This window comes from Meriones unguiculatus, chromosome X, assembly GCF_030254825.1.
Source record: "Meriones unguiculatus strain TT.TT164.6M chromosome X, Bangor_MerUng_6.1, whole genome shotgun sequence".
Classification (NCBI taxonomy): domain Eukaryota; kingdom Metazoa; phylum Chordata; class Mammalia; order Rodentia; family Muridae; genus Meriones; species Meriones unguiculatus.
Window position 1 is genome coordinate 92,743,874 of NC_083369.1, and position 11,906 is coordinate 92,755,779.

Genomic DNA, 11,906 nt, shown 5'->3' on the forward strand with positions numbered 1-11,906 from the left:
GTATTTGGTGGCATGGGATGATGTAGGCCACAACTTTAATGGATTCTGAGATGGTAACGAGTGCTCTATACCTGACAGGGGTTATTATTTGCATATTTCATGGGATAGTTTACATTTCTAAAAAGATAAGAACGGGGAACTGGTACCTGCAAGGTGTGTTAAGAGCCAGGTGAATAAAGCTCATGAGTTACTGAGCAACAGAGCACACAGGAATGGCCACAAGTATTTCATCTGTCACATAAGGTGGATGAAATGGACTGGAAAGGTCATTCTTCCCTCTGGGTAGCTTATGGAAATACCATTTGCTGAATTGTACCTCAGTGTGTCTGGCTCACAGATGGGTGGTAGGACCTGAAACCATGCATTTCTGATATTTTTATATCACAGGTGATGCTGGTACTGTTGTCCTGCACCAGACTATCTTTAAAGGTCCATGTTACCTATGAAATGACAAAACATAGCCAGTTTCTTAAAGTGAAGGCATTATTAGCCAAAGGAATATGGCCTCTGGGCTCAAGTTTACCATTGAGCACTTCTCCAAAGAATGCTGATCCTCTAGTTACTAGTGAGCAAAGAAAAACGTGACTAAGGGTGTCTTTTACCACCAGAATCATTTCTTGTCAGATTCACCTGTGCCATAGGCTAATCCAAGGCACAAAGAAAAGTATTAACCACAGTGCTCTCTAGAAGAGATGAGGCCTCTCTGAATGATTTTTGTGTGGCTCCTAAAAAACTAGGAAGTGGATCATGAATGTATGTGGGCCTGTTTAGGCCACTAGCAATGGACATAGTCAAGAATGATATCTCTATTCTTGTCTCAAGGAAAGAACCACTATTCTGTCAGCCAAGTATAACCAGAGTATCATACTGTGTTGAGAAATCTGCCAAATATATTTAGCCTTCCAAATAATTCAAAGATTATGGCTTTGAATTAAAAATATATCCTTTCAGTTAATGCCAATCCCCTGTCACTTAATTGTTTTTTGCATTAATCTCACAGCACAATCCTATTTTGGAGTTGGTATCCAAAGTTGTTCCAAAGTGGCCAGAGTGAGCTACTTCTGGATGGTATGGCCAGTTTCAGAACTTCCCACTGGCCCCACACCAGTACTTGAACTACCTCAAGCTTTGATCCTATAATTCAATTCTGATTTGTTCTTTGCTCCTGACTTGTGCCCTTTTCCACTTACGTAAACCTCTGCTTACTAAAAGTCATTATCTAGGTATATAAAATATACATGTATCATGACAACTCTTTGTATTGATAGACAGACAGATAGATAGGTGCAGTTATTATGTATTAAAACTTAATTTAAAATACATCTAGAGTCAAAAGAAGAGTATAGCTTTGTGACATGAGATTCTCCCTTTTCACTTACTCTCCTTGAACAGTTGATTGGCATGCTGCTGGCTTGCTGTCTGTCCCGGTTCATCACTGCCAATCAGTATGAGATGGTGTAAAGAGAAGGTAAGTGGCAGTGGGTAGTATTGGGTCTAGGGATTTTTCCCTTTGATGCACATATAACCCTTGGAGTGGGCAGGAAGAGTGCCCAGCCACTAAACTACGTGGTGTTTTCTGTGTTTAGAAACATCATATCCATTTGCTGGGGAGTAGGTAGAGTGGATGCCACTGTGAAAACATGATAACACTTGCTCTTTACCTTGCACCTTTTATGCAGGCTGTTAGCAATGGCAAATCACTCACATGTTTTCTCTTTCTTTCTCTCTCAGTCTTTCAAGGACTATGGAATAAGAGGCCTGTTTTTTAAAAGGAACTGCCGCAATCTCTGAAAGACTTCCAAAGAATGTTAGAGCACAGTACATAATCTCCCTGCCCTGCTCCCACCACCCACTCCCCACAACCCCAACCCCTGTGTGCAACTGACACTCCTACCCAGTCTATGCTCTACCTTTCAGCCCACGTCATGTGTAGTGTCCATCTTGTGAAGCCCTGTTGTGCCACACAGTATAGTCAGGCCCCTGCAGCTAGTCATAGTAAACCCCATCCTAAGTGTGAGTGCCAGCTCTCTCACATGTATTTGGTCCAACTGTAGGTGACTGGTTATCACATCATCACTGGCCGCTTGTGGCCCTGCATGTAGTAGGGGAGGCTTCAATCAGCCCCTCACTGTGGTCCATGATTGCCACACACCTTTCCTTAGATAAGCAGATGGTAGTTATCTTTTATTTTGGCTTAATCTGATTTGGTTTGGTTTCCCCTTTACTGCGATTATTTCCTACCTTCTTTAGGCATGTGAAGAGACACAGAGGGAGTCATTCATAAGGAGGAAACAGCATGTGGCATGCATGGTGGAAAGTGTTACTAAGCATTAGCTGGCCTCCTTGCTCATTTCTCTATACATGGGTGTGGAAAGACAGCTTGGTGTAGGATTTCTTCTCAGATGAAACCTGCATAATCCTGTTATAAGGCTGCATTGTTACTCCCCTTGAAGGCAAAGATACTCCTTTTGATTTGCTCCAACTAATTACTTTTATTTTACTTTTTATTTCTATATTATTTTCTTTGCATTGACGTTATAGACTTTGAGGACCTCATCAGATCAATTTGAAAGTGAGTGTGGGAAGGGAAATGAAAGTCAAAATATTTTTAAAAGATATTAAAAATAATGCCTCTGTCTAGCATGCCAACAAGAATGCATTGATATTGTGATCATTTGTGATATATGTATTAATAAATAGAGCAATTACAAAAGGCTGTGTTGTGGTTCCCTTCTTTGATTGTGATGACAATCTTTGAACACATGTATTGATTCTATCTTGGTCCTCAAGGGTTGGGGAAAAGTCCCACCTTATACAGTACAGCTGTCTACTTTATTCCCACATGACCAAAATATTAGACTATCGGGTTTTTATAATAAATATTTCCGAAACTTGAATAGCTCATCATAAACAAGATAGACTGTTGGCTTCAGAGTTGGAGTCTTCATAGTACTTCATGCCTCTGAAATCCATATTAAAGAAATACAAAGACTTACACAGTTTTTAACTCTTGATTTCATCTTAAAATGAAGTGAGTATCTGTTATATCTTTTGTTATTTCTATGAACACATACTCTTCCCTCTTTCCTTTTTTGTCTGCATTAGATTGAGCATACACAATCTAAAGAACAATTCAATGTCTCAGTGTCATAGTCTGTATTACAGTATGAGTTGCTAACGTTTGTTTTAAATGACATTTTAACCGTAGGTACAATATGATACATTATATGTGTTCATTGCCAATCATTGTTTTTTGATAAGTTGTTAAAAAGAAAAATACCAGTAAAAGCAAAAATTGATTACTTACCAAAGTAGTGAACTGAAAAAGCTCACTAGTCTTTGTAGAACAGCCAGGAATTAGACTTTCCATGCACGTGCATTTATGAATCTGAACTCTATACACAGTAAACTCTATAAGATGTACAAAGGACATTAACAAGAATTCAGATGTTTCGTCTCCAGAAGACCGGTGTCTTGGAAAAGCACAAAGAGTCATTTTTGGAAACATATGCCACTCAAAACTTTTCTAATATTTTATTTTTAAGTTTAAGTTTATTTTTACAACTGCACTACATACTTTTAATATGAAACATTTGGACTGAGATTGATTTTACTTCAAAACTTTAAAGTATTCCCATTTCAACTCTGAATAGCTTGTATACAATGGACATTCCTCCTTTCAGTAAAACGTAGAAGACACAGATTTAAATCCCTTCCTTAAATCTTTAGAAATAAAACAGTGCACAAGCTGTTAAAGGTACGACTCAAACTTCTACAGACTGGAAGCCAGTATACAAAATGTTCTCAGGACTCCTGTTGTTTCCTCTTCTCTGTTAGCAACTACATCCCCACAGCCTCACCTAGGAGCAGCTACTGCTCTGTACTATTACCAAAAGTTGGTTTTATCTATTCTTAAACTTCATACAAATAGAATTGTATATGTGGACTGTATTGTGTCTGTTCTCTCATCCTCATTGCCATATACATGTCTGGTCCATGAATTTGGTACAGTTTGTCTGTTTCGTTATTTTTATGCATTGATGTTGTTCTCAGTCACAATGCTGATTGATTTTACATGAAACGTTGCCTTTTATTTGTTGTGTGCTTATTCTGATGAAATTAGATTTTTCCCTTGAAACATAAAGATTTGGATCTGGCAGGAAGAAATAATTCCTGTTTGTTGATGTCTGCTGTGTACCCTAACGGGTCCAATGTTTGTTTTGCATGTGCCTAACAGTACATATACATACTGACTGTTGGGTGCAAGCCTGCAACTACATTTAAATAGTAAATTGTATAAATCTTAAAATAGTCCATATTCTTATGAAGGGTTGATCTTTTTAATATGTTTCTGTAAATATATATTAAAACTTCCCACTAAGATTGTGGATTTTGTCACATTTTGTTTTATTTTTAAACTATACTGTTAGGGATGTGCAAGTTTAGAATCTCCTGGGTGAAATTGCTTCCTTTTACCACTGATAATAGTTTCCCTCTAATGTTTACTTTATTTGAAATTACAGTTGTCTTAATCACTTTCTTTGGGCTAGTATTTACCAAAGAATTGTTCCTTATCCCTGTATTTTTAGTTTTTTTTTTTCTGAGTAGTTCAGATGTACTTCTCATGTGACTACATCTTTACAGCAGTCTGAGGCAGCCTTAATTGACAGCTGAGTCTAGTTACATGTTATCATTACTGACACATTTGACTTTACTTTTGCCATGTTACTTTTTTTCTAACATTGTTTACCTTTTTTTTCTTTGTCTTCTCTTGAATTGTGGTGTTGTCCTGTTCCCTTTTTGAAAAACATGCAATATATATTTATGGTATAAATTTGTTTACACTTTAGTGATTAAGATTAATTTCTTAACATGCATATTTGAAATTTCAAGTTAATCAAAATCCCCATCTTCCTCCAAAGGACACCAAGACTATGGAGGGTTTTGATTCCAAACACCTGTCACAGACATGATTTGTTGCCTGACATCTTATTTCTACAATCGCCCAAATTTAATCCTATCAATGGCTTTATAGTTTCATTTTCCCTAAATGAGCATCAATCTCTTCTTCCTTATTGCTTCTTGTCTGTCAGTTCTTTGGAGCTCAGGTGTGTGTGTGTGTGTGTGTGTGTGTGTGTGTGTGTGTAATAAATTACTTTAAGAGTGCGTGGTACTCCTGCAGAGGACTGGAGTTGGTTCCCAGCAACCAAGTCAGGCAGCTAACAAACAACTTTAGTTCCTGTTCCAGGGGATCCAGTGCCATTTCCAGGCCTCTGCAGGCACTGTACACACACTAAATAAAAAACAAAATAATTAAACAAATAAGTAAAAATTTTAAATGAAGGGCTGAAGCATTGTCTTAGTGGTTAAGTGCACATACTGCTCTTAAAGAGGACCAGAGTTTGATTACTAGGACCCTCGTCAATCAGCTTACAACCACCAATAACTCCAGCTCTGGGAGATTTAGAGCTCTCTATTTTTCTCTATAAGTATACAAACACACACACACACACACACACACACACACACACCTCACATAATTCTAAAATTGTCCATATTTGAAATTATACTTTAATATGAGTGACCCCATTCTGTTTTGGTTTCACCTTTTGATACCTAGAACAAAGAAGGGCTGAGTCCAAAGCAATGGCCTGCTTTAGGTTTCATTTATCAGTGCACACTGAGTAATTCAATATATTTTTAAATCCAGCTTGTAAAGTTCTGCCTGTATAGGCAGTTTTATCAGTATTCACATTGTCTTGTTACCAGGACCTACTTAAATTATTTTCAATGTACCACAGTCTGCTTTCTGGTTTCTCTAATTGTTCCTCGTGTAATTTCACTGACATCTTTTAATAGTGTTCTTGAGGACAAAGACAGTCCAACAGTGCCTTTATGTCCCTACATTAACACACTGAATTGAACACATTTGGGGTTTTCAGATTCCTTTATGACTAGTGAAATAATGTACTCTAAAGCTTTAGCTGTGTGCCAGAAGCTTAAGTTATCTTGCATGGATACATATTTTTTTTAAATTTCTTCTTTGTGTCTTATTTGTGGCTTTTACTCTGGATTTCTGAATTCTGTAGTATTCAACTTTCTGTCATATTCTCTTTAATAGTTAATGAACCATAGTTTCAGTCTCATGAGTATGTCATAGTTTTTCACATTGCCTTCACAATAAAGAGGTACATGTCTTGAGAATAATGGTATGATCTAATCTGGACTGCTATGGAGATTTAAAGTACATCCCTAGGTTTTGCTTTTTACATTTTGTGTTTTGAGTGGAGAAATATGGTAGGTTTTGCCCTCTAACAGAACTTGATGTGGCTAATGGACAAAAAGAAAAGGATAAAAGAATTGACAAATGAACTCCTAGTGCTTTTGGCTTTCTGCAGAGAACTAGTACTAGATAACATGTACAGAAATTTTAGTCTGTAGAGTTTCCAAGGAGTCATACCAATCTGATTTAAAAATGATTGTCTGAAAACATCCTGAATTTAGACTGTAAGACATGTAAAAAAAATAATGCATGCACCTTCAAGCAATGTTAATTGCTGTATTTATATTGTGTAGCTTATGACAGCTAGTAGGCTTTCTGGTAGAATAATTCAGAACTGTACAGTTGACTTGAAATCTAATACAATATCATGTATGAGTAAAACTGTATTAGTTATCTATTACTTTATAACAGAACATCCCAGTACTTATCAGCAACTACTTATTATTATAGGTTTCGGGGAGTCACCATCCCAGTAGAGCTTAGCTAGAGTTCTTTGATGAGGTAATAGTGAAGCTAACCTACTGTGAAAGCTCAACTTGAGATGGGCACTTCAGATTCTAAGTTCAGTCACTTGTTGACAGACCCTGGTCCCTTGCCATGTGTGAATTCTGCACAGGGTGACCTTTTGACTAAACACTTAACTTTGTCCCAGGATGAACAATAAATTCAAGAATACTGGAGACAGAAGCCACAGTTTTCTATCCTAGCATCACTTCTGTAATACCCATTTGATAGAAGTCTTTGAATAAATGTAACATGTAGACCTGATAGACTAGGGTCAGATGGAAGGGGAGGAGGACCTACCCTATCACTGGACTCGGGAAGGGGCAAAGGAGAAGAAGAAGGAGGGAGAGTGGGATTGGGAGGGGGTGGGAGAGGGGCCTACAGCTGGGTACAAAGTGAAATAATAATAATAATAAAAGAAATAAAGGCATTAAATCAGTTAAAAAAGGAAGAGGTTGATTCACAGCTGCAATTATTAAGAGGTCACAGGGCCACATCCTGAGAGCCAACCTACTACAATTGTACTTGGTTTTGCTTCCCTTTGGGACCTGCTAGAAACTCAAATACCTTCTAGGTAATGGCAGCTAAACTAAGCAAGAAGCATGTTTTGCACTAACTTTATACTCCATTTCATGAATCTTACTGTTTTCTATTTCTTTATAATAAGCCAATGCTTTTTTAAAACTTTTTAATTTTTTTTTATTTTTTATATTACAGTTTATTCACTTTGTATCCAGCTGTAGCCCCTCCCTCACCCCCACCCAATCCTACCCTCCCTCCCTCTCCTCCACATATGCCCCTCCCCTAGTCCACTGATAGGTGAGGTCCTCCTCCCCTTCCATCTGACCCTAGCCTATCAGGTCTCATCAGGACTAGCTGCATTGTCCTCCTCTGTGGCCTGGTAAGGCTGCTCCCCCATTGGGGGGAGGGGTGATCAAAGAGCTAGCCACTGAGTTCATGTCAGAGACAGTCCCTGTTCCCATTACTAGGGAATCCCACTTGAAGACTGACCTGCCGTGAGCTACATCTGTGCAAGGGTTCTAGGTTATTTCCATGCATGGTCCTTGGTTGAAGTATCATCTCAGAAAAATCCCTGTGCCCAGATATTTTTTCTCTCCTTGTGGCGCTCCTGTCCCCTCTAGGCCAATGCTTTTTTTTTTTAATCACCTCAAATAGTCTCAAAAATTAGTCTCTTCAGAAATTATAGGTCCTCGTAAACAATTCAAATAGTACAAGTTTCCAAAAATATCAATAGTGTTTTTATTATCTTGGAATATTTTCAAATTTCTAGATATCTATGCTTTCTTTAAAAAAAACTAATAATGATCTTAATTACATACTCCCATATATGTCATGTTAAAAAAAGCCCCCAAAAGAAATCATTGAAAGTCAGTTTCTTGGTATTTGATTTTACCCTTTCCTCTATGAATTTTATTTCATTAGGACTAGTGCTTTTACATGATGGATGATACATTCAAATACATGTTGGAGTCTTTTTATCTGTCATGTGTTTGTGGAAAGAGGCCATTGACAAGCTGACAAATGATGTCATAAATACTCTCCAGAATCATAAGGGTCATCTTTGACTGGAAGTAATTTCTGACAGTCTTATTGTACATGTGTGTGTATATGTGGGACATTAAGGAAGAAAATCATTGGAGGAATAGATTCAGAAACTGTGGTACATTTACACAATGGATACTACTCAGCAATTAAAGGAAATCATGAAATTTGCAGGCAAATGATGGGAACTAGAAAAGATCATCCTGAGTGAGGTAACCCAGAAGCAGAAAGACACACAGGGTATATACTCACTCGTAAGTGGACATTAGCCACTTATATGAGTGGCTTATATATTATTATTATTATCCTATATAATATAGGATCAACATACTAAAATATGTAGTCCTAAAGAAGCTAAACAACAAGGAGGACCCTAGGAAAGATGCTTAATCATCATTCAGAAGGTCAAAGAATATAGACATCAGAAGGAGTGGAATAGAAGGAACAAGACAGAAGCCTACCACAGAGGGCCTCTGAAAGACTCTACCCAGTAGGGTATTGAAACAGATTCTGAGACTCATAGTCAAACTTTGGCCAGAGTACAGGGGAAATTATAGGAAAAGGGGAGACAGAAAGACATGGAGGAGACAGGAGCTCCACAAGGAGACCAGCAGAGCAAAAAACTCTGGGCCTAAGGGGTCCTGCAGTGACCAAATGCACCAACCAAGGATCATGCATGGAGAAGACCTAGACACCTTGCTCAGAGTCAGACCATAGGCAGTCTCCATGTGAGTTGCCTAGTAAGGGGAGCTGGAGCTGTCTCTGACATGGACTCAGTGACCAGCTCTTTCATTACCTTCCCCCCTGGGGGGGGGGGTTGCAACCTTGCTGGGCCACAGAGAAAGAGGATGCAGCCAGTCCTGATGAGACCTTATAGGCTAGGGTCAGATAGTAGGGGAAGAGGATCACCCCTATCAATGGACTAAGTAGGGCCATATGAAGAGAAGAGGGAGGGAGGGAGGATGGGACAGGGAAGAGATAAGGGAGGGGCCTACAACCAGGCTACAAAGTGAATAAATTGTAATAAATAATAAATCAATAAAAAAGGAAGAAAATAATTTTATTCTTTCAACACTGGGTTCACGATGGATCAAACCTTGATCATCCTCTCAGTCCTCTCCTCCTGGGCAAGTTTACCCATCTGGGTTGTTAACCACATAGATGGAAGTATATTTCATTTTTGGCTATCTAACTCACACTCTTCCTGGGATCTACAGATGTGTAGAATTTAGCTGCCAAAATCCACAACTCAGAAAAGAGCCTAGAAATCCAGAGTGTTGCTACTGATGAGACTAACAGCTTCTAATCCAGGAGAGGTCCAGATCAGTGTCATTTGAACTAAAAGAAATGAAAATTTAGGTAGATTTCCTTTATTAATAATTCTACAGACAAATACTATATGCTAAACACCACTTTCAATGTGGGACTACAGTGGTACTAAGGTCATTATCTATATGGCATTTATGTTTTAAGAGAAGATGGCAAGGTGCTGGAGAGATGGCTCAGCAGTTAAGAGTGCTGGCTGCTCTTCCAGGAAACCCCAGGGATCAATTCCCAGTACCCACATGGCAGCTCACAACTGGTGTGCTCTTTTTTAAACTCTACTTTATTGGAGGTTCCTTAAAGCCTTTACTTTCCAACCCCCCAACCCTGGAGAGGTTAGTGGGGAAAGGGGGCACAGACCCCTTTACTTCTCTTGTCTGTTTAAGGTTAATGGGTTCTTTTTTTTTTAATTTTTTTTTTATCAGTTACATTTTATTAACTCTGAATCCCAGCCGTGTCCCGATCCCTCATTCCCTCCCAGGCCCTCCCTCCCTCCCTCATCTCCACCGTGCCCCTTTCCAAGTCCACTGATAGGGGGGACCTCCTCCCCATTCATCTGATCCTGTTTTATCAGGTATCTTCAGGACTGGCTGCAAAGCCCTCCTCTGTGGCCTAACAGGACTGCTCCTCCCTTCGGGGGTGGGGAGACCAAAGAGCCAGTCATTGAGTTCCTGTTAGAAATAGTCCTTGTTCCCCTCACTTTGAGAAACCAATTGGTTACTGAGCTACCACAGGCTACATCTGAGTGGAGGTTCTAGGTTATATCCATACATGGTCCTTGGTTGAATGTCAGTCTCAGAAAAGACCCTATGCCCAGATATATTTGGTCCTTGTGGAGCTCCTATCCTTTCCCCAACAGACTAACTCCCCTTCTTTCTTATGATTCCCTGTACTCTGCTAAAGGTTTGGTCATGAGTCTTTGCTTTGAAAACACTGCTAGTTAGAGTCTTTCAGATGCGCTCAGTAGACTCCTGTCATACGTTCAATGCACATCCCATCTGTCTTTCTAAACGAGGATTGATCATCTTACCCCATGTCCGCTCAATTGATTATCTTTTTTAGGTGTATAGATTTCATTATGTTTATCATATCTTATGGAATATCGAATGGCAGAAAAACACTTAAAGAAATGCTCATCCTCATTAGCCATCAGGGAAATGCAAATCAAAACGACCCTGAGATATCACCTTACACCCATCAGAATGGCCAAGATGAAAAACTCAAGCGATAACACATGCTGGAGAGGTTGTGGAGAAAGGGGAACCCTCCTCCACTGCTGGTGGGAATGTAAACTGGTACAACCACTCTGGAAAGCTATCTGGTGCTTTCTAAGACAATTAGGAATAGTGCTTCCTCAAGACCCAGCTATACCACTGCTAGGTATATACCCAAAGTTCATTCAAGTACACAAAAGGGATACTTGCTCAACCATGTTTATAGCAGCTTTATTTGTAATAGCCAGAATCTGGAAACAACCCAGATGTCCATCAACGGAGGAATGGGTACAGAAATTGTGGTATTTTTACACAATGGAATACTACTCAGCAATCAAAAAGGAGGAAATCATGAAATTTGCAGGCAAATGGTGGGATCTAGCAAAGATCATTCTGAGTGAAATATCCCAGAAGGAGAAAGACAAACACGGGATATACTCACTTATATAGACCTATAAGATATGGTTGATGGGTTCTTTGAGGGCTCTACCAATGATCTGTGAAAAGCAAATACAACAAGCAGTCTCCTCCAAGTCACTGCATTGAAATGTTTCTCTCTGTCTGTCTCCAAGCCACCACAGCATCCATCTCTGGTCTCTCCAAACTGCCACTGACCACACACCACATTTTCTCTCTCCAGACTCTCCTACTTATAGCCCTCACAGTCCTAGAACACACCCCTCTCCATGTGCCATGAGGCAGGTTGTTACCAGCTAGCAAAGATCATGCCCCACATGAGACAGTTATCAGCGGTGGACAAACTAAAGCCAAAACTAAATTCCCACACTTGGAATTAAAACAAAAACATATTTACATAACATAATTGAGTTTTTAAAGAAACAAAACTTCCATTACACACAAATGTCTGTGATTCGGGTTGCAGGAAATCCAGTACCCTTACAGAGACATACATGTAGACAAAACTACAATGCACATAAAATTTTTAAAAAAAATTAAGTATTTTTTTTTTCAGAAAATGGCCAATAATTTGTGCCTCAATAAGGCTAGTGATAGGCGCT

At 39.1% G+C, this 11,906-nt stretch overlaps 1 protein-coding gene across 1 annotated transcript in view; it reads left to right on the top strand.

The window, feature by feature from the left end:
* Nucleotides 1-2,713, top strand: part of Tspan7 (tetraspanin 7) — a 111,608-nt gene extending 108,895 nt beyond the window's left edge. Inside the window, exons 7-8 of the mRNA XM_021661836.2 lie at nucleotides 1,393-1,468; nucleotides 1,732-2,713. Coding sequence (XP_021517511.1) covers nucleotides 1,393-1,461 — 69 coding nt within the window. The 3' untranslated portion in view covers nucleotides 1,462-1,468; nucleotides 1,732-2,713. The remainder of the gene's footprint in view (nucleotides 1-1,392; nucleotides 1,469-1,731) is intronic.
* Nucleotides 2,714-11,906: the final 9,193 nt, after the last annotated feature.